The following is a 20,490-nucleotide window of genomic DNA, read 5'->3' as shown; positions in this document are numbered from 1 at the left end:
TGGCAGCAGGTTTGGAGGCCGGACCATCCGGGGGGGGGAAGGAAAAGAAAAAAAAAAGCACACAACATTTTCTGAGAGGAGCACGAATCTCTGACCAGACACCAGAATGCTGAGTCTTAAAAAAACAAACTGGAAACTTAGAAAAATCTTCACGGGGCTGTTCTGAGTCAAAAACAAGCAGCTGACGGGGTTACAAGTGTAATCCTTACGGCACGGCACTGACGCTGAATTTCATATGTGATTGTTTTTCTATAGTTTGGAGTACCAACAAGAGACAGGCTGCAACAACAACAACAACAAAAAAAGAAAAATCAGCATCCATTGTTGCATTCATGTAGTGTCGTTCTATTGATCTTAGACACAACCACTGTTAAACACCACTGCTTCTCTGTGCAGACAACAAAAGAATCTCTGCAAAAGACTGTATCATTTACTTTAAAACCACGCACACACACACACACACACACACACACACACACCAGGTGTTACTTCGGGTTATTCAGGTATTTTTCAGTTTAGTCAAAAACAGGAGAGCGTCTTTGGTAAGAAATGGCCCCCTATATTGAAATTGTTGAGAGCAGAACCATGTTTATGTGACAAAGTAATGTAAAACGAAATGTGGTATTTAACAGTATTAGCTTGATATCACTGTCATTTTAATTTTTGTCGCGGTATCGGCAATAACTGTGATGTAAGACAAAAAAAGAAATGTTGCTATTGGGTGATTAATACACTTGCCACTGAGTGTAGTTGTTCTTTTTGTGTGCTTTTGTACACTTATGGCTACAGACTCCCTACACATTTTGAGTCTAATCCATTTGCCAAAAAAGAAACAAAACCCACTGTCGACAAGTTTAAAAACATACGTTTTTCTTGAAATGTTCTTTAGATGTTGTGATTTTATCACTTTTGTAAATTTGTTTGGCCATGCTGATCCAGACAATGACAAAAGGTGGAAAAATGCCTTAATTTTACAATCAAAAATAAATAAATACAAATTCAATTTGGGATGAATATGATGCATTCGTGCTACAACTGTTCCTTTCTTCAGCGATGTTTATTTGAATGTTTGGGCACTATTAAAATGTATATTCCAACAGCTGCCTGCTGCTCCTGTTCACACTGTAACAATGAATGGATGGACAACAATCACAGAATACAGAAGATATAATGAGGAAGAGATAATATTGCTGTTTTGCTCTGTTATGATGTCCAGCTTTAAAGCGTTTTAGTCCTAGGAAAAGTTTAGAACTAAGAAAAGCTGAACATAAAACCAAACCAAAAGTGATTATGAAAATGAACACCTGTCAGCAATCTGAAGCTTTTTTCAGAATAAATGCCAAAGCTCCAAACGAGGCCTCGATGCTGAAGCCGACTCGTGACATGACAGAACCCGGGCCACTGCTATTCAAAGACTAAAACAGAAACCATTTTAAAGAAAGCTGACAGGTATAGCTACAAAGCACTTGGTACAGTTTCTGCTCCTACAGCTGATACTCGTGCCAACGCACGCTGAATTTATTTTCCTGCAGTCGACTCTCTGTTTCACAGGCGGCGGGTCCTCTCCTCGTTCCTTCTCTCTTGATGTGAGTGGGAGGAGGCAGGCAGGATTACTCACATCACAGAGGTGGAAACAGAGAGGGTTAGAGCGGAGAGAGAGGAGACGGCTCCGACTGCAGCAGACATGAAGGCAAACGCGAGTACAGACATCCAAACCCTGGATCACAAGACTGTTGACACCAGACTTTTACGACTGGGCTGGTTAGTCAGTCGGATTGAAGTCTTAAACGGCACAGCAGTGGTAGGGTGGTAGTCAAGGCTAAGACCAGAGACTGCTCTGCACACCCTGCACCCTACCTGCAGTTATACTTAGGCCTCTACAACACTCAGCACATCGTCATACCTGAACAACTGAATAGGTTGATTTCCAGTGACTCCCAAATCGACACAAAGCAGCGTGACAATTGCAGTGTACCAGCGACAGAGTACAGGATCTGGGATAGTATGGTTACAGTTTGGTTAGGTTCAGTAAAACATTGTGGTTTGGGTTAAAAAAAAGTACTTTCTTATGTTACTTAAATTCCCTAGGTAGCAATTAGTAAGCATTAGTAAGACTAATTCAACTCACTGTTGACTTTTGGTTTCACACTGGACACAAACAGCGGTCTCCTGGCTCGAATTTAATGTCTGATTTAGTCAGACATCAGACATCTCCCCACACATCCTCCCTATGAGGAGCCATCTCCTCTTTGTACTATTTTGCCTGACTTCCTCCTTTGCTCCCATCATAATTACGACAGCCACTAGAGGTCGCTGCCCAACAAGAGACGTAAGTAGGGGTCGCAATAAGCTGCTTGCACAGTTCCCCAATAAAGTTGTTTTTTCTGATGAGGACAGGCTGAGATCAGGACGGTTGACTTAGTATGTTGATTGCTATCTTATAGCTCACGTCTGGCTGTGTGCGGCGACACACAGATGTTCCAATATTTATCTAAGTATGTCAATGTGTTTGAGTTCAGCTTAGCCTCTGACTACCACAGGACTCACCGCTAGAAATGACAAACTGCATGTTTAAGGCTCTCCACACATGACAAGTTGAACGGTGTAGTAGGCGGTAACAGCAGAGTGAGGTGTAACGCAGATTTGTGTGACCAGTGAACACAGTAAAATTGAAAAACATCAATCGTCCCAAACCATTTGTGGAAGTCATGTTTAACACAACTAAAGGAGCTCGCAAATTGTCCTTCCTCACAAGAGAGAAGGCCATAAACCTCAGAGTCTAGACGGGTCAAAGTGCACTCGTCTTTTTTGTCCATCAGGGGTCAGATTACATCACAGTGAGGACTTGTGAATAGTGAGTTTACAGAGGGATCAATATATATCTTTTAATTTCTTTAAATCTTTTTTAAATTTATTTATTTTTTTATTAACAGACTATTCAAAAGTTTAGCACATAAATAAACAGATATATGTATAAATGCAAGTTACTTTCCAGCTCTGGGAGTTAAATCCATATTAAAAATAAACCAGCAGTCCCTATTGTTGACATCGTGTCTCCCTCCTCCACAGGAAGCGTCTCATCCTTCCACTTCACGAGCACAAAAGATGAAAAACAACATCAACCCCGTCAAACAAACGGCGCTTCCTCCCCTCTTTTTTCACACCTCTCCTCTCCTCTTCTGGTTTCCCTTCTTTCCTCCTTCCCCTCGCCCCCCTCCCTCCCCAGGCTGGTTGACACACAGAGGTGGAGGAAAGAGAGGAGAAGCGTGGACAAAGCGGGCCGAGGCCACAGAAAGGCGGACTCCTGCCGAGCCAAAGAGGCGGCTGACACGCCGCACATTCAGCCATCGTTAACTGGCGATTAATGAGGTCAGCAACAGGAAGAAAAAAAAAAACCTCTCCACATGTAAAACAACTCAAAGTCAAAATGTGAAATAAATCTAATGAGCACTAGAGCTGCCACTACAGATCGTCTCTATTACCAGGTTTCATATGGATACGAGCACATCCGCTTCCTATCTATTTTGTGTCATCGCCAATTTCCAACCGAATATAGATCCGAGTGACACAAATAACCGCAGATCATCACACATGAGAAGCTGAATTTTCACCGGATTCAAGTGACTGAAACAACAGCGCGATGTAATTGATTGATCAGCTTATTTCAGTAGCTATAAACTCAGCTAAATCAACGGCGACGCAACGACGACAAGAGCACTAAAGGCTTCAGTAAATCCTCCAGCTGTATGGCATTTCAACATGTTAAACTAAAACCTGGTCAAACAAAGACAACAAAATAAATGAAGAGGGAAACCCTGAAACATCAGCAATCATTCTGCTGCTTCTTCTGCTGCAGACACACGGCCGAGCTGCAGGCCTCAGAACAAAGGCCGGGCTCAAATCAGGCAGCTCAAGAGGAACCACAAATACTGACAAACTGATCAGAGAGTGATATCTTCTGATCGTGCATTTTTATTGCTGGATTTTGCCCACAGACAGAAAATCCTTTCCAGGAATAGCTTGATCCATGGATGCAAATAGGGACTATTTTAGTTAACGATCAAATGTGCAGTCTAAAAAAAGGTTCAAGTCAGTCAAAAGACGTTGGGCTTATGACGACACAAAACAGAGAAGAGCAGCGAATCCTCACGCGTGACGAGCTGTAAGTGGTAAACATTTGGCGTTTGGTGCAGTGAATGGCTCGAACAATGAGCGATTAACTTTATGTCATATCGTTTCATCTGCGTTTTCCTGTTTGATGGATGGATGTTCCCGCTCCCTCCTCCCCGAACGACTAAAGGGGGGGCCGCGTTTAATCCTCAAAGCCTCAGAACAGCAGCCGGGCACATCGACTGGTGACGGTTTCAATCCAAAATGCCAAAAATCCCCCAAAATCCCAATACCTTATTAATGAATCTACTAATCAATAAATAACTGGGAACATGGCCCAATTATTGAATCAAGCTCCAGTGATAATTGCAAATGAAAAAAATAAAATAAAAATAAAATCTGAATTTGGCAACACTTTATATCCCTCTAGTCAATATTCATAAGTAGCATATAAACATTTAATAAATGCTTTATAACACATTATAATGTAGTTGTAAGCAGATGTGTTGACCTATCATTTCTCCCCAAAATGAAGTAACAATAATATAAAATGTATTTTCTATAATTGTTAATAAACACTGATATACATCCTTAGAAGTGTGTACAACTACATTGCAGTGTGTTATACATGATTTATGACATACTTGCATACAGATTATAAAGGCTAAATACGTGGACATGAAGTTAAACCGGTTAATTTAGTTTGCAATATAATTTTGTTTTGTTTTGTCAAGTGCTCTTTATTCATTCAACATTGGATTTGTTTTACTCTGAAATAAAACTCTTTCAGCTGAATCCTAAAAACATTATCTGACAGCAGCATCGTCTTCATCACCTCAAAATCACAGAACCTGGCAACGTGTGCAGCTTTTTTACACCTTAATGCTTTCTGGAACTCCTGTCCATTCAAACCAGCAAAATAAACCAACCAGCAGCCGGGCAGATCGTCTGGGGAGAGTTTAAGCCGGGTAGACTCCAACCGGATCGCTGATAAAACTGAGCATTGCACACCAAAAATATCTATAATCTTAATTTTTTTAAATCAATTTCACTAGCTTTGTGCTGTCAGTCATTTCAAAAAACGTTTAGACCAATAGATTTAGCTCAATAGGTGTCTTTTTTCAGTCAAGTCAGATCATTTATTCTTCTAGTCCCCAAAACCAGAGAGCAACAATAAAAGGCCGGCAGCTGTTGGTGTCCGGCTCAGCTCCGACAGCAGCGTAATCGATTTATTCACAAAACATGGCAACGTGTGCCGCTTTTCTACAACTTCATGTTTCTTCTGCAACAAAGCCAGCTCGGTGATTCCAAACATACAGGGGCGTCAGCGGCCCTTTTCCGTCAGCGACACACACTTGAAGCACCAATGATACCATCGAAATGACACAAGAAAAAAAAAAGGCATATCATCACTTACTGAGGACGGCAAGCCGGGAGGGACCTTCCGCACTTTTTTTGTGTGAACCTCTGAAAGAGAAAGAAAGTCAACAAAACAATACATGAGGGTTCTAACGGGCCACTTTTATTTCCTTTTAAACAGGAGCTTCTGGTTTGATTTGTTAGGATTTAATCGATCAGCCGGGGAGGAGAGAGCGAGGCCGCTTTTCCCACCGGCGTCGATACATTTACAAAGAGTGCTTTCACTGCACCAAGCGCGACACAATAAGATGCAGAAAATCAAAAGACAGAGCGGAAAAAGGACCGGGTTGATTTTTTTTTCCTGGTCGGTTTGATAAAAGGAGAGAGGGCAGCTTTTGACATGTTTATATTATTTTTCAGGGTTTCTCTCAAGGAGAGCGAGGGAGCGCTCTATCAACTGGGAAGGTGAGACTTTGATGGAAAAATGAAAGAGCGCTCTTTTCTTTTTTTTATTTTGGAAATTGGCCCAGAGTTGTTGTATGTGTGTTTGTGTCCTCCCAAGGCTAACGCAACCAAGGCTACACCGTGGCCACTATTGTCCTGTTCACTAAAAGACTTCCCTGTATTTTTTTTTCTTTTTCTTAAAGCCCCCCTTTTCGAGGCGCACATATGCAGACAAACAGGATGGCCGCACAGACACATGAGCACACACTCACAATGCTCGGCCTTCTAAAAAAGAACACCCGCGCTTACACCAACGCAGCGCGGCTGTGATCGACGGCTGGATCAGTCCAGGTTAAAATGTTTCAGCAAGGTCACTGAGAAAAGTTTGTGTTTGGGTACGGGCATGTAAATGGGCAGGAGATAAAGTTTGACTGATGTGCCTTTAATTTTAGCTTGTTGCCTTCAGTCTAAAAACGAGAATATTGAGATTGTATTTGCTGATAACTGAGTATTTTTTATTCATACCTAAAACCTAAAAAAGACAAATGTTTATATTTCAAGGTGCAATTCAATCAGGTTCACTTTTGGAAGGTTAAATTTGGTTTCAGACTGCCAGGCTGATCAGCAAATATTTTTTTTTTTTTTTAATTAAAAGCTGATTTGGGCTTTAAGAATTTATATACTAATAAAAAAAAAGGAAGAAGAAAATTTGTCGGAAAACAAGTTGGTAAGCTGATGGTACTTAATACTGGAAAATTCTTGTAAAAGTTTTGATACACCAAAAATATTTTTTTTCCTACTTCTTTTTTTTTTTTTTGCGAAAACCCAGAAAAGTTTCAAAGTGTTTCAATTCTGCCCTTGTAGCCACTTGGGGCCCCATGTGGGGTCGCTTGACATTCTGATGGTGGTTTCTAAAACAAATGTAAAACTAAGGAAGACAAATGTGTTTCGACCAACGTATCTTTATCATGCGGTGGTCAGTTCATTAGGCCCACCGAGGTAAACTGAATGCAGTCCAACCCTACAAAGAAGCCTTCCCTTGTGGAGGTTGGCATTTCAGCTTCATTGCATATGAGAGGCTGCGTGTATAGTGCAATATAATTATAGTGTGTCATAAAAATGTTGTATCAAAGATGTTTCTCATATATTTTGTTCGTCCCGTTCATATCAATGGACCATAGAGTTACACCAACACCTCTAACCAAAAAAAATGTTAACCTTGAGGGCAGATTTATAACATGACTGTTGTTTTAGACTATATTAGATTGAGCTTGGTGTGCCTATTAAAATAACAACTGAGTGTTTATCTTTATTATTATTAATATTATTATTATTATTATTACTATTATTATTATAATTATTATTATTGTTATTGTTGTTGTTGTTGTTATTATTATATTATAATTATTATTATTTTTAGATATATATAAATAGGCCAAACTGAAATGTTCATAGTTGATGTCATTGTTGAAAAGAGCAGCTGAATGACCAGGTAGTTCATCTGAATGTCACGGTGTCTCTCTGTGTCTTTATAGTGTTTGTATGATGTGAGTGTGTCAGCAGTGTCTCACCCATGGTGTCCATAGGCAGTGTTCTCCTCCTCGGGTTGGAGCTGTAGTGCTGGTAGTACTGACCAGCCGGCTTAGTTGGCGACGCCGCGCTAGGACTCCCCAATCCCAACTCGCCACCCAGTATCGACTGGTCGAGAGACAATGGGACAGACAGGCACAGAAGCACAGAGAGAGAGAGGGGGATTGTTAATCATGTGACCTTGTGACTCAAGAACCAGGAAGGCGCACTATTCCTCACAAAGAAGAACGGGAACATTTCTGGGAAATGACGACTGTATTGAAATGCGCCAGCCTTATATATATTTGAGGCTTGCGATATACTGGGATTAGATATGACAAAGACAGACCAACATAATGGTGATCTAGGCTGGATCAAGTTCTAGAGACAAGTAAAACATGTCAAAATTATATAACATAACTACAACAGCTGGGCACTGTAGTTCATACCAAATGTTACTCAAACAGGAGCAGGTAGCACATTTGTCGGGGACTATTTTCAGCAGTGGATTAATACGCATCTGTCTAGTAATTTATGGCACGGTTCATAATATCACCTGACAACCTTTAGAATCACTACTATCAGAGAGGGGAAACCAATGTTGGATGTTCAGCATGATGATGGTTGTTGATAATAACTGCTACTAAAATGTCGTTACAGAACTTTTGGGAAATACTCAATGTAGCCTGGACACGGGCATTTGTGTTAAGGCAAGTTGGCATGTTGAAAATGTCGGGTTATTAAAAACCAAGCTGGTGAATGTCAGAATACTGATTAGAGAATGTGGAAGGTATCTGAAACATGAACAGTAATTGGAATGTTGAGAGCAGAGAATTGATGTTGATTGAGAATAAGTGGAACGATGCAGATCTGAATGTTACGCAGAGCCGTCACTTGTTCAGCTAAAGTATGGCAGTATGTAGAAGACACTTCTATTGAATAAACCTGGAATACTTATCAGGATGCAGAACACAGTCAGAATGTTGATCATGTTAGAGGCTGTCAAGACTGCTGAGGAGGGAATGTAAGTATTTAATACACTGACAAACGGTGGAGTATCGATTGCTGATAAGACGACAAAAGAAGAATGGGAGTGTTGACGAAAGCTTTTGTATTGAGTGAAACTGGGAGGCTGCAGTTACGGCACACTGACCTGAAGCATGCATGGAACAGTCTGAAATGTAAAGTACAATGCTCGTTTCAAATTACAATGTGAGATACTACTACAACAGCTTCAGTCTTGTAGACAGTGTCTGTGTTAATATCAATGTTGTAATTGACTCAGATTTTTTTGAAAGTCACAACATATTGGAATTCTGCAACCACATGCTTCCTAATGTTAAATGCCGACCCGGTATGACAACAGTTTGTGAAATAGTAAAGGAATATTATCAAGGATTATCCATTTTAAAATGATTAACATGCTAAATTTGGGTCCATGTACACAAATCATTTTTGCTTTTTATTTAACATATATCTGAAAGGACACTCGCTTTCCTAACCTTCACCAAAGTGCTTCTGTTGTCTAATCCTCACCAGACTGGATGTGAAGCGGGATTCTGGTGTGACATTCCTGGACTTTGTTCACCCACCGTCCCGCCCCGACCACTTCCATGCAGCTCCGTAACTGTTCCTAAATGTACTGTTTCCGTCAGTCAAAGAACTGTGGAGCAGGCACGAAGCTAAGTCGTGTTCAGACAATTGAAACTGTGTGTCCATGTACCTGAGTCTCGTAGATTATATTTCGTGACAATTCGACTCACTGCGACAGTGCTGTGTTGCATAAGTTGGAATCTTCCCCGCCATCATTAACAGTCGCATATTGTGGAACACCACAGTTACAGAATGCTGATGGTCGACATTCATTGTAATGCTGCACCGATTCGTATTTTTCTGTTCAGGCATTAGTCTAATGTTTTTTCATGTATTACTGGCCTAAAAAAGAAAACATTATGGAAGTCCAGGTCTGCCAATATTTACAAAAACTAATTAATCAAACTTGAATTACATTTTCTGTGTGAGCATTGTGTGTGACAACATTGCAACAGAAATGTTGAATTTACAATTTGTTGTTTGAAAAATCCACTCCAACTTCCACAATTAAAATAAACATTTAATTTACAATAGTTGTTTTGTTTTTTTGAGGAAAGATAAATGAAAGAGAATGAAACTGAATGTGTGTGACAGACAGACAGACAGACAGACAGACAGACACAGAGACAGACAGATAGCCTACCTCAGACACCTCAAACCAAGCTGCTGCTGATAAATTAAACCATGATTGTGATGGTATTTACCTCCATGAGAGCGACCTCATGCTGCTCAGCGTGGAGACGCTCATCTCACCGTTCCACCGCTCAGACTCTAACTTCTCCTCTCTGCCGTTTTTTCCCCTCTCCTCTAACTGTGACTCTGTTTACGGCTCAAACTTAGCAAACCGCTCACACATTGTCCCGCTAATTAAGTTCAATGATTCGGCAGCAACAAGTGGCGTCTGGGCCGATTCGGAGAGAGGGGAACGCGAGAATAAAAGAGGGGGAGAAGGATGGAGGACAGGGTCATTTTTCTCTCTTTTTTTTTTTTTAAAGTGGCACAAAAAGTTAGCGTGGAGGGAAGAGGTGAAAAAGAACCTGCCAACACCCCCACCCTCCCCCTCCTCCTCTAAATAGACTCCACCACTACTCCGTTAAAGGGTAGATTTTTTTTTTTCCCCCCCAAGCTTTCTCGTTAAGTAATTAGTGTGCAGTGTATTTAAAGCAGAGGGTGGAGAAGTGTGTTTGGAGGGGGGGTGGATGTTTTTGAGGCTAATCTGAATTCTGATCAGCGCGTTCGTCCTCTCTGTGGCTGAAAACAAGAGTTAGCTTGGCACTGCCGGGCCAAGGAAGGCCTTTCTCATGCTAAACAGGGCCTAAGTAGGCCAATTACAGGGCCAGCCTCGGTCTCAGAGCCATTCTCCGGCTTAAAACAAAAGGGCCCTTGTCTTAAATAAAGTCAGTCACACACACACACAGAGGGAGAGGGAGTCAGACACAAAGGCACACACACACAATCGCACACCAATTCAGTCATCCCGTTCCTCTGTCCGTGTGTGCGTGTGTGTGTGTGTGTGTCGTCAAGGGTAAAAGGGGGTTCCCACTAAAACAAAAAGGGTCTCATTGATTGTGGCGCTTTTTCTTTCTTTTCTGTCCTTCTCTTTGTTTTTTTTTTTTCTTTTTTCGCACTCGAGCATCGAGCCAGGCCAGGCCGGTCGCCCCGGCAACTGGAGGGGAGACAAAATACCCGTCTGTCTCTCCGTCCGTCTCTTTACCTGTTTGTCTCACTCTCCGTCAATTTCAGTTCACTACGCACTTTCTGCTCCACACAGTTTGCTCAGTCTCGACTCAAGGGTTAAAGTGAGGTTGAAGTCAGCTTGCGGTGTTAAAGGGGTATTCCAGCACTTTAGTGTTTGCGTTCTGTAAAGTTGGCTGGCTCACGTCAGACAGATCGGTAAAAAGAACAGCTGAAATTGAAGCAGCAGAGGCCAGGATGTCCTGACATTTGGTCCCGAGAATGGGTCAAGCTCCACAGCCACTAGATCCTACATTTCCCATAATGCAATGCCTGACTGATTAGATGTAGACTGTTCGAATTCTGCCGTTGTCCGACTATTTCTGTTGCCGCTCTCCTCCCCTTCTACTACAGGATACAACTACAAACTCCACAAAAAATGGCAAGTGAGCGTAACACGGTTGCTTGCGGGTTACAAAAATGAATGTAACATGAAAACAGGGGCACCGCACCTCGTGCGTGAAACTCATTTCACGCTATTCACTTCAACTTTCTCATAAACACAAGAAATTGGACGGACCAACTGCTGAAAAAATTGACCAAAAAGCATACATGGTTCTTTTCTAAGGGACCTGGTCTAAGAGGTACATGAGGACAAGTTAAATACCAAGTTAATTAGTCCCTGTTCAGATTGCAGCAGCGCAATGTGCCGCTAAATAAGAAGCAGCCGCGGTCAAAAAGAGCAGTAATACATGCCATCTGTCTGCGAGCTCACTGCTAATGACACTGCTAAGAAGCTGATGTTCAGCAGGTCTAATGTTCGCTATGTTCACCATCTTGACTTAGTGTGTTAGAATGCCAGGCAGCACTTTGCATCGACTGGATGTTCATGATTTCCAGAATGAGGGAAAGGTAATCAGATTACACTGGGCAGACCGAGCATCTCGCAACATCGTTCGGATATCACTCCCAGCGGGAAATTTGTCCGACCAATCAGCTTGACGCGCAGGCCCGCGCAATATGTCGAAGATTTTGGAGCCGCGCGTGTGAGCTACGGTTACCCATAACTCCCTGCTCTGCGGAGATCGACGGAGAGATTCATATGCATCTTCTAACAAATATGTATAATTGCAGCTGTACACTGTTGTGATAATTATCAGGTTCTCTGCTCCTCGCTCTGTCTGTTGCCACTGTTTCACTCGCCACATTATCTTGTTTTCTCTCTGTCTCTATCTTTCTGTGTATGTGTGTGTTTGTGTGTAAGAGAGAGACACACACACACACACACACACACACACACACACACAACTAGAGGTCTGTTTCTCACAGAGCTGACTGGGCTTCGGTACCCAGCTGCTCACAGAGACGATATTAACTAAGATAGATTACCAGAGAGAGGGAGAGAGACACAGGGAGAGAGACACAGGGAGAGAGACACAGGGAGAGAGACACAGGGAGAGGGAGCGAGAGAGAGAGAGAGAGAGAGACTGGTAAAATAAGCAGAAAGAAGAGGAAGTCTAAGGAAGAGAGAGATGGAGAACAGCAAAAGCCAAAATTGGAAGTCTGAGTAGAAAAATATACAGAGGCAGAAAGACGGACAGACTTGAAAAGCTGTGAAGACCAGCAGGACGGATGGCTGACTGACTGTGGTGTGTGTCCCCCTAAGAACAGGGCTGTGTGATGATGAAACAAACGAGATACATTGCGTTCATTAGTGAACTTCTGAGTGCTTACGTGTGTTCTTGAACTTTAAACAGAGCCAGGCTAGCTGTCCTCCCCCCTCCTTTCAAGGCTTCACGCTAAGCTCGGCTAACCACCTCCTGACTCCAGCTTCGCACCCAAACAGACACAAGAGCAACATCTTCTCGTCTCACTATCAGAGAGATAGCTATGTAAACTTTTGCCAAAATGTTGCACTATTCCTTTAAAAAAAACACAAAAAAAACCCCCTATAAAATCAACAAAAAGACATATCTTATAAAAATAAACCTCCCCAATTTGTTCCTCTCCCACTCAAGCCCGCTGTCCTCATGTGACTGAGAACGCAAACGCTCAGATGTCATCAATTTATTTCATCCCAACTATGAGAGACAGAGCGGGAGAGAGAGACGCAGGAAGAAGTCATTAATTACCAGGAAGTGCTGGCGAGGCAGCGGCGCACCTGTATGCCAGCTTCGCTCCAGCTGACACGCACACACACATACGTACACACACATTCTCAAACATGCACGCACTCACACACACACACACACACACACACACACACACACACACACACACACACACACTCCTGAGGGAGGGAGGCCCTGAGGCAGCTAGCAGACACAGTAAAACCAGCAGGGACAACGAATAAAACCGGACTCACGGAGCCAGAACAGTGTAGGCACATATTACACATCAGACTTTATGCACATACAATTAATCATTTACTCCATTAAATAACTAAAACTGTGACAGAAGCCGTTTAAAAAAAAAATGCCCGCCATAAGTTCTTAATATGAAGGAAGACTTTACAAGGATGTAAAACAGTTTAAACGCTGAAAACAGAGAGTGTTTGACACCGTTTCCTGATAAATGCTTTAATTATGGATGTTCGTGCAGATTAATTGTGCGCTGATCAGCTAATTAATCAATTGTGCTATACATATTCATTACATCTGAAATTATACTGTTTATATCACTTCGCTGCAGCTCAGAAGTGATTCACAGGGTCATATCAGTGGTCCCCGAGACAAGAATGGAACGTAAATGAGGCCTTCTGCACAAGAGCTGCCTGTTCAAATGCCTAAACGTGCGCATACATGTGGTCTTTGAACCATTTGTTCATTGTGTCGATTTAGTCGATTTAATAAATCGGCTGCTTTGTTTTGGAATTGGTCTCATTCGAACATTGTTTTCATGATCGCTTTAATGTATTATTTGGACGGTCTGTTGGGCGTGTTGACTCCTGAAAGATCAGGAACTGCTGTGTTAGAAGCTACTGGGGATGCAATCAAACAAACAAAGTATTCATTTCAGGTGCATTTTGAGACCCTGCGAGGAGGATTTTGAGGTAGAAAGTGTGACTTTGACATGTGACCTGCGGTTTGTTTCCTGCGTTCTACCAACAGTCAGTGGTGCTTTCTTTGTTTTTCTTTTCTAATCTTTCCCTCACCTTTAAAAAGTATTTTTATGTCGAAAACCTTTTCCTGCAGAGGAGGCAGAACAATTTCTTCCAAGATCATGAAAAAATGCTCGCACGGGTCTTTTTGGTGGAAATTATAAACCTCAGCGATTTGTTGCGTCGCAGTTTGGAGCGTGCTCTGTTTTACCTGTACCCACACCTGACACGGGGAGCCGACACACCCTCCACCACGCTGCAGCGAGATGACATTAAAAAGGTGTGGGTCAACAGAAAACAACATGTCAGAGGGGTGTTGTGGATCTCTTTAAATTATGAAGACCTTAAAACCTTGTCGCTTCACAGAGTAAACATAGAGTCCCAGTACGGCCCAGTGTCCTCGGTTTCCCAGTTAGCAATCTGGCCGTGCCCATTACTGTCGAGGAAGTGCAGAAGGACAGCTCCAGCTAACTTGAAATAAAGCAAGCGGCTCAATAAAAAAAATGCTTATTTGATTGACAGCTGAATTTTAATCACAAAAAAAAAAGAAAAAAGAAAGAAAAGAAAACTAGTAAAGGATCCTAAAACACGACGTTATCAGTGCGCTTCTTCGATGACTGGAAACTTTTTTTCTATCGTGTTGTTCCATGCCATCTGCTGGATATGACAGGATGAAGGTGCCATTAAAAAGGGATATTAACTGGAGTAAAAATGCAAAAATGTTTTCTCTTTTTTTTTTCCTTTATGTTATTGGTTTACTGTCTCACAGCGACAGCTGAGGGGGAGTGTTAGTGTGTCGGCTCTACGTCTCCGTTCAAAGACATTTACAAATGTCTCACACAGTCTAACAAATCCCTGCACAGTGTGGAGCACTTACTTCAATAACTTAAATACTACAAAAACTGATTCAAAATGCCAGACAAACCAAGGATGTTTACTACGAACCTGGGGGTAAGGAAGCTGTATCACTGGTACAATTACAGGTTCGGTACCTTTGAGCAAGGCACTGCCACTGCCGAGGTCACAGGTTAAATTCCGCCAGAAGTAACAAAGACAATTAGCATAACGTCGTCAACAAAGACGGCGGTTAATGGCAAGCTAATTAAATCCAAGATACAGACTGAGCTGATTACCCGGCACTACCAAAGTTAAAGACTGATACAGCCAATCGAGTCGCAGAGTCGTCATTACGACACAACAAGTGCACAAAAGCAAACAGCCAATCAAATTGGCGCATTGGAATCTCGAGAACACCAGCTGCTGTGTGTGTGTGTGTGTGTGTGTGTGTGTGTGTGTGTGTGTGTGTGTGTGTGTGTGATGTCAGTGCAAGAAAAACCTGCAGACACACACACACACACACACACACTCACACACACATATCTGCACTCAAAACAGCGATGGGATCGACTCACCATTGACAACTTCCTCCATCTTCTTACTGCTCCTTACACCAACACACACGCACACACACACCCAATAACACACCCTTCACTCAAACACACCAATCTCAGACACACACACACACACACACACGTACACACAAGGCGGTTCAAAGCATTTCTCCTTAATTAGTGTTCAACGCTTGGCTTGACAAATAAATAGCGATCATTTAAGAACACTAAGAGAGGAATCAGACAGCACATTACACCTCACAATATCTGGCAGCTTCCTGCACGCAATTAGAATGAGGAGGGGGGGGGGGGGGGGGGATGGAGGCGGGGGGAGACGGGAGTTTGGAGGGAGGAAACAGAGAAGAGGTAGGACGGATGGAAGCAAAACTGAGAGAGAGACCGGTAAGCGGAGAATGAAAAGAGGTTAAAAAGGGGAGGAAAGAACACAGGAGAAGAGGACACGAGAGGAGGGGAGAGGAGGAGGAAGACAGGGAGGGAAGAAGGTAAGGGAAGACACAGTTGGCGGTAAAAGGAGTTAAAGCTGGAAGTAAAACAGAAGAATAAAAGTATGGAGGTAAGGTAAGAAGAGAAGGGGACAGAAGAATGAGGGGTAGAGGTCGAAGGAGAAATGAAAGAGGACGGAAGACAAGGAGGGAGGGGAAAGGTAGAAGGGAACGCTAGATCAAGGTGGATGGCAACGGAGGGAATGTTTAAAGAAGGACACAAATAAAACATAAGAGACAAGGAAGTATGGCGGGAATAGTCAAGGAGACGGGGGAGAACGAGGGAGAGTGGTACACATGGATGAGGAGAAAAGATGGCCGAGAGGTGGAGGTGGACAAAGGGAAGTAGACAGATGGAAGGGCATAAAAGAAGGAAAGGTAGGAGGGACAGCAAGAGTCAAGTAAGAAGGGAAAGAAAGAAGCAGGGAGGGCGAGAGTAAGAGGGAGAAGAAGGAGAGGAAGAAGGAGTGATAAAAGAACGGGGAAAGGAAGAGGTTGATGTGGAGATCTTGGAAGGAAAGGAAAGAACAGAAGGAGGCAAGAACTGATGGAAGGAGGGAGGGAGGGGGGGGGAGAAGAGGAGGGGGATCACCAAGGAAAAACAAGGAGGACACAGGAAGTGAATGAATGATAGATGGAGAGATAGATTTATATACTCAGAGATGAAAAGGGAGATGAAAAGAATGAAAAATAGGCCTCCCTGCAGTGCCATCTTGAACTGATCACTCCCATCATGCCTCAGTCCCAGCTGCCTTTACTTTGCAGTTGTGGATACATTTTGCTCATTGTAACCGGGAACAAACACAGACAGGAGCGTCGGGAAATAAAACTCACACGGTGGACGTCCTCATTCCAGAGCAGCGCTGCACTTCTGCGCACATCGGTCCAGCCTGAAGCGTTACCGCGTCGGTTCTCTTACGGTGACGCTTTCAGCTGCGGCAGGCCCCAGAACTGCTTCATCGCAATTTAAGTTCCTTACATATGTGTTTTCAGGACCTTTGAGGCCTTTAGCTAAATCGATGTGAACGGATAACTTACCAGATATAGACAAACGTATCGGAGCTTTCCCGGTTGTTTAGACATTTTTGACATTTTCGAGCAGGAAAAGCACAGGTGTTCTAATAAAGTTAACGGTGGCTCTGTTCTACTCAAGTGTCCCAAGTAAGCCACGGCAGCACGACAGCATGAAAAAAATACCAGCAACCCTGAAACCGGAGCAGCTGAACGGAATTCGATAAACACGCGTCTGACTTGTGTCGACATTGACTTTCGTGCGCATGAAACTCCCGAGAGTATTTTGGTGTTGCGGCTCTTTTTAAGGCCATACTTTCATTTTCCTTGAAATGTCCAGGGCCTAGGCTGCGCGTCTTCCTCATTCAATGGAAGTTCAAGGCCTGTGGGAGCCAGGAAGTTGTTGCTTCATCTGTCACAGATAAGAAATCAAGAGGAGCCCTGCAGAACCGAGCTCTGATGAAGGAAACGCACATGAAAAATATCAGCCTGCTCTCCCACATCTCCTGGATCCAGGCTGGTTGACTTCTATGTATGCGCACACGCGCGTGTGTGTGTGTGTTTGTGTGAGTGTGTGGATCTATCGCTTGTTAGTGCATCAGTGCGAGTGTATTCAAGTTCTGGCTGCGTTGTGTGCGTATATCAGTGCACGAGCGTATGTGTGTCAGCTCTGCAGTGTAGGTGTGACAGCTCTGTTCTGTTCTGTGTCTGTTACCAGCTGTTGTACTTCACTCGCAGTTTCAGTGTGTGTGTGTGTGTGTGTGTGTGTGTGTGTGTGACAGCATACTGTTTGATGTTAGACACATCAGAGAGGGGAGAGGGTTAACGTCACCGACAGACACAGCGAGCAGCTCCCTTGCTTTCCACCGCGATGCCCGACGAGAAACAAACACGGAGTTGACATCCGCCGCACGGGTCGATCAAATCACTTGACCCTTTTTCACAACCAAGTAACTCTACCCAAAAACTCTACGCTCTGTTTTTTACTATGAAAACACACACACACACACACACGCACACTGCCTGGAATAGGTTTTTCAGGTGCTCAGGTCGAACTAGTGATTTTACGGAAATACTCCATTATGACATCAAGTTCTGCCCTCTTTGTATAAACGTGGTCATTTTGTTGAAATCTGCACCTGGCAGAAGGTCAGCATATATATAAAAAAAAAAAGAACAGAAAATGAAAAAGAAAAAAGAAAAAGGAGACTAAAATGCATCAAGTCCGCGAGCGAATGGAAAGAGCACTGGGAGAAAGATGTTTCAAGTCAACGGTGACTTATCATCGCTAACGTTACCGCCAGACAAAACCAAAAAAGATTGTTGTTTGATAAGGTCACATTGTGTTTTTTGTGTCCAAGTTATATGAAAACAGACATGACGTGTGTTTTCACACACTGTTCCGTGTATTGTACAGTTTAGTTGTCCCGGTGGTGCAGCGGTCGGGACGCTGAGCCACATCAGCTCTCACAGACAGAATTATTGGATTACGGGTGTTCAGATGAGAACATCAGCCTGCAGCCGTGTTCTCCCATGATACTCATATATCGGTATGTATACATAATTATTGGAAGCTGACGTTGAAATGTGAACTTACTCCTCATTCTCTGACAGCATCATTCTGAGGACTCTGGAGCTAATCAAGTACCAAAACCAAGAACTAATTTTGATTTAATTGATTTGATTTGATAAGCTTTTGTCTGTGAATTGGATTAAAATCAGTGGAAAACTATAACTAAAGGAATCCTGTAGCAGCATCACGTCATCGTCATGACAGGTGGTCCTGACACTCACTATGTTCATATAATGGATGCCACACACACACACACACACACACACACACAGTCAGCTGTCAGAGCTGATGTATCAACACACACGCAGTATAAGCGAGCCCAGCAGTGTGTTGGTGATCGATAGTGAAATAAAATAAAGTGTCGATCTGTGAGGCCGGCAAATGAGACTAAACGACGGCTGAGAGTCTCCTGAGAGCGACGAGCAGCTGGATCAGAGTGTGTGTGTGTGTGTGCGTGTGCGTGTGTGTTGAGAGCTGGAGAGCAGCTGTGGGTGGAACATCTCACCACACACAGAGACGCACAGGATGGATGGACTGATGGATGGGAGGGGAGAGGAGTTATTTATGACTGATAGACACACACAAACACCTCTGCTCTTTGTTGCTTTAATTTGTGCTCTGTTGGAGTGGAGGCCTGCGAGGGTGATTTATAGCTGTTTACAGTAGATGAACAGGCGTAACCACAGTTGATACCACAGCTATTTTTTTTTTCCCTGCGCGTGAAAACGTTTTGTTTTTCTGCTACCCCGTTTCATCTGAAAATAATACAAATACATCTAATTGTCTGCTGATGCTTTTTTTTTCTTCCAATGAGTATAGACGCTGAGTGCTGGGTGCTGTTGTGCCTCCAGTAATTCTTACATCCAGCAGTGAGAATCTGTGGTCACCCCTGTCCGTTTGTTGGTTGGCTGGCCCGGTTGGTTTGTCAGCAGGATTACACAAAAACTACTGAGTGGATCTCCACGGGACTTGGATGGAGGATGCATGTTTTTGGACACTTGTGGTTCATTTCTAAAGGAACAATGCAGGGGTCTTGATGGAAAGAATCCGGTGTGTTTAGGTGATTGGTATATATGAGTGAGCTCAATTTCAATGCAGATCTTGATTGATAAAAAAATCTATTAATCTTCCACAGCACGACGGAGATTATGATTCCTAGTCAGAGCTGAAATCATGGTTAGGCAGGGCAGATTGACATTGAGTAGAGCGCATACCTCCGCCAGGGCCCAACAGTCCCCTTTAATTCAATCGATCTTAATCCGATATCAGGCTTGATTACCCTGTGTCATTCTAGTTCAATGTGTCTCTATAGTGTTTACTCATGCACCGAGTGAAAACAGGCAATACACAACATTTTTGACTCTGCAATCAGTGAAAGGTCACGTGTACAGCACAGCAGGGTGTTCTGGGCCCTCTCACACTGGAGCTGTGCGGAGGTTGAATTTGTCACTGAAGTGTCTGACCGGGGAGCGTATCATAGGAGGCGATGTGGATAAGAATCTATGATCCTGACGTAAATCAAAAACAAAGATATGGAGCAGTAAACTGACTCGCTTCCTGATGATTTGATTTCATCGTTTTGTTTATCACCACTTAATGGCCCGCAGGTTCAGTCTTATGACTTGGTGCACGGTGCTGAGGAAGATGCCGTTCTCGTTGCTGTCTTGAACAGACTACTTTCTGTCTACTAAATGATACGGGCGAACCGCATCACTGTGCATCTACTCCCGGACCGGAAGCTGGCTCGCCAAGCTATGCTTATGCTTGCTGATGGTACTGCTCAGCTGAGGAGGACGTCAATAATGTTGAAAGTCCGCAAAATATCATCTGCGAGTAGATTCACGGGAGCACAACACCTGCAGCATGCATCGCATTTCCAAAGGAAGTTTTAGTGTTTGTGTCACAGGCCCGTCGTTCAGCATTACATATGGGTGTGCATCACTAACTACTGGAGAAACACTTTATTCCTTTTAATATTGTATATATATTAACATGAAGTTGGACCCAAATATCTGAGGGTCCAATCAGAGCAAACTATGGTCGGAGCAGCTTTACTAATATTTCTCTCCATGTTAACTGTCTCTGACTCGCCCTTGTTTTTGTCTTCCTGAAGACTTCTGAGCAGCTGTTGGGGGCTCGTATTTCCTGTTGCTATGCCATTGG

At 43.1% G+C, this 20,490-nt stretch overlaps 1 protein-coding gene across 5 annotated transcripts in view; it reads right to left on the bottom strand.

The window, feature by feature from the left end:
- The window catches only part of tcf4 (transcription factor 4), a 262,295-nt gene that overhangs the window by 97,272 nt on the left and 144,533 nt on the right, over positions 1-20,490 (bottom strand). For 3 of the 5 annotated variants that reach the window (XM_030436622.1, XM_030436618.1, XM_030436617.1), the window contains 2 exons: positions 7,485-7,611; positions 5,528-5,577 (listed from right to left, as the gene is read on the bottom strand). In XM_030436622.1, coding sequence (XP_030292482.1) covers positions 5,528-5,577; positions 7,485-7,611 — 177 coding nt within the window. Of the gene's footprint in view, positions 1-5,527; positions 5,578-7,484; positions 7,612-9,718; positions 10,017-20,490 lie in introns of those variants that run through there. The other 2 variants (XM_030436619.1, XM_030436621.1) reach the window with 2 other exon arrangements.

This window comes from Sparus aurata, chromosome 12 (assembly GCF_900880675.1).
Source record: "Sparus aurata chromosome 12, fSpaAur1.1, whole genome shotgun sequence".
In the NCBI taxonomy this organism is placed as follows: domain Eukaryota; kingdom Metazoa; phylum Chordata; class Actinopteri; order Spariformes; family Sparidae; genus Sparus; species Sparus aurata.
Note: the sequence above shows the minus strand (reverse complement) of the source record. Positions and strands in the feature narration are given on the sequence as shown.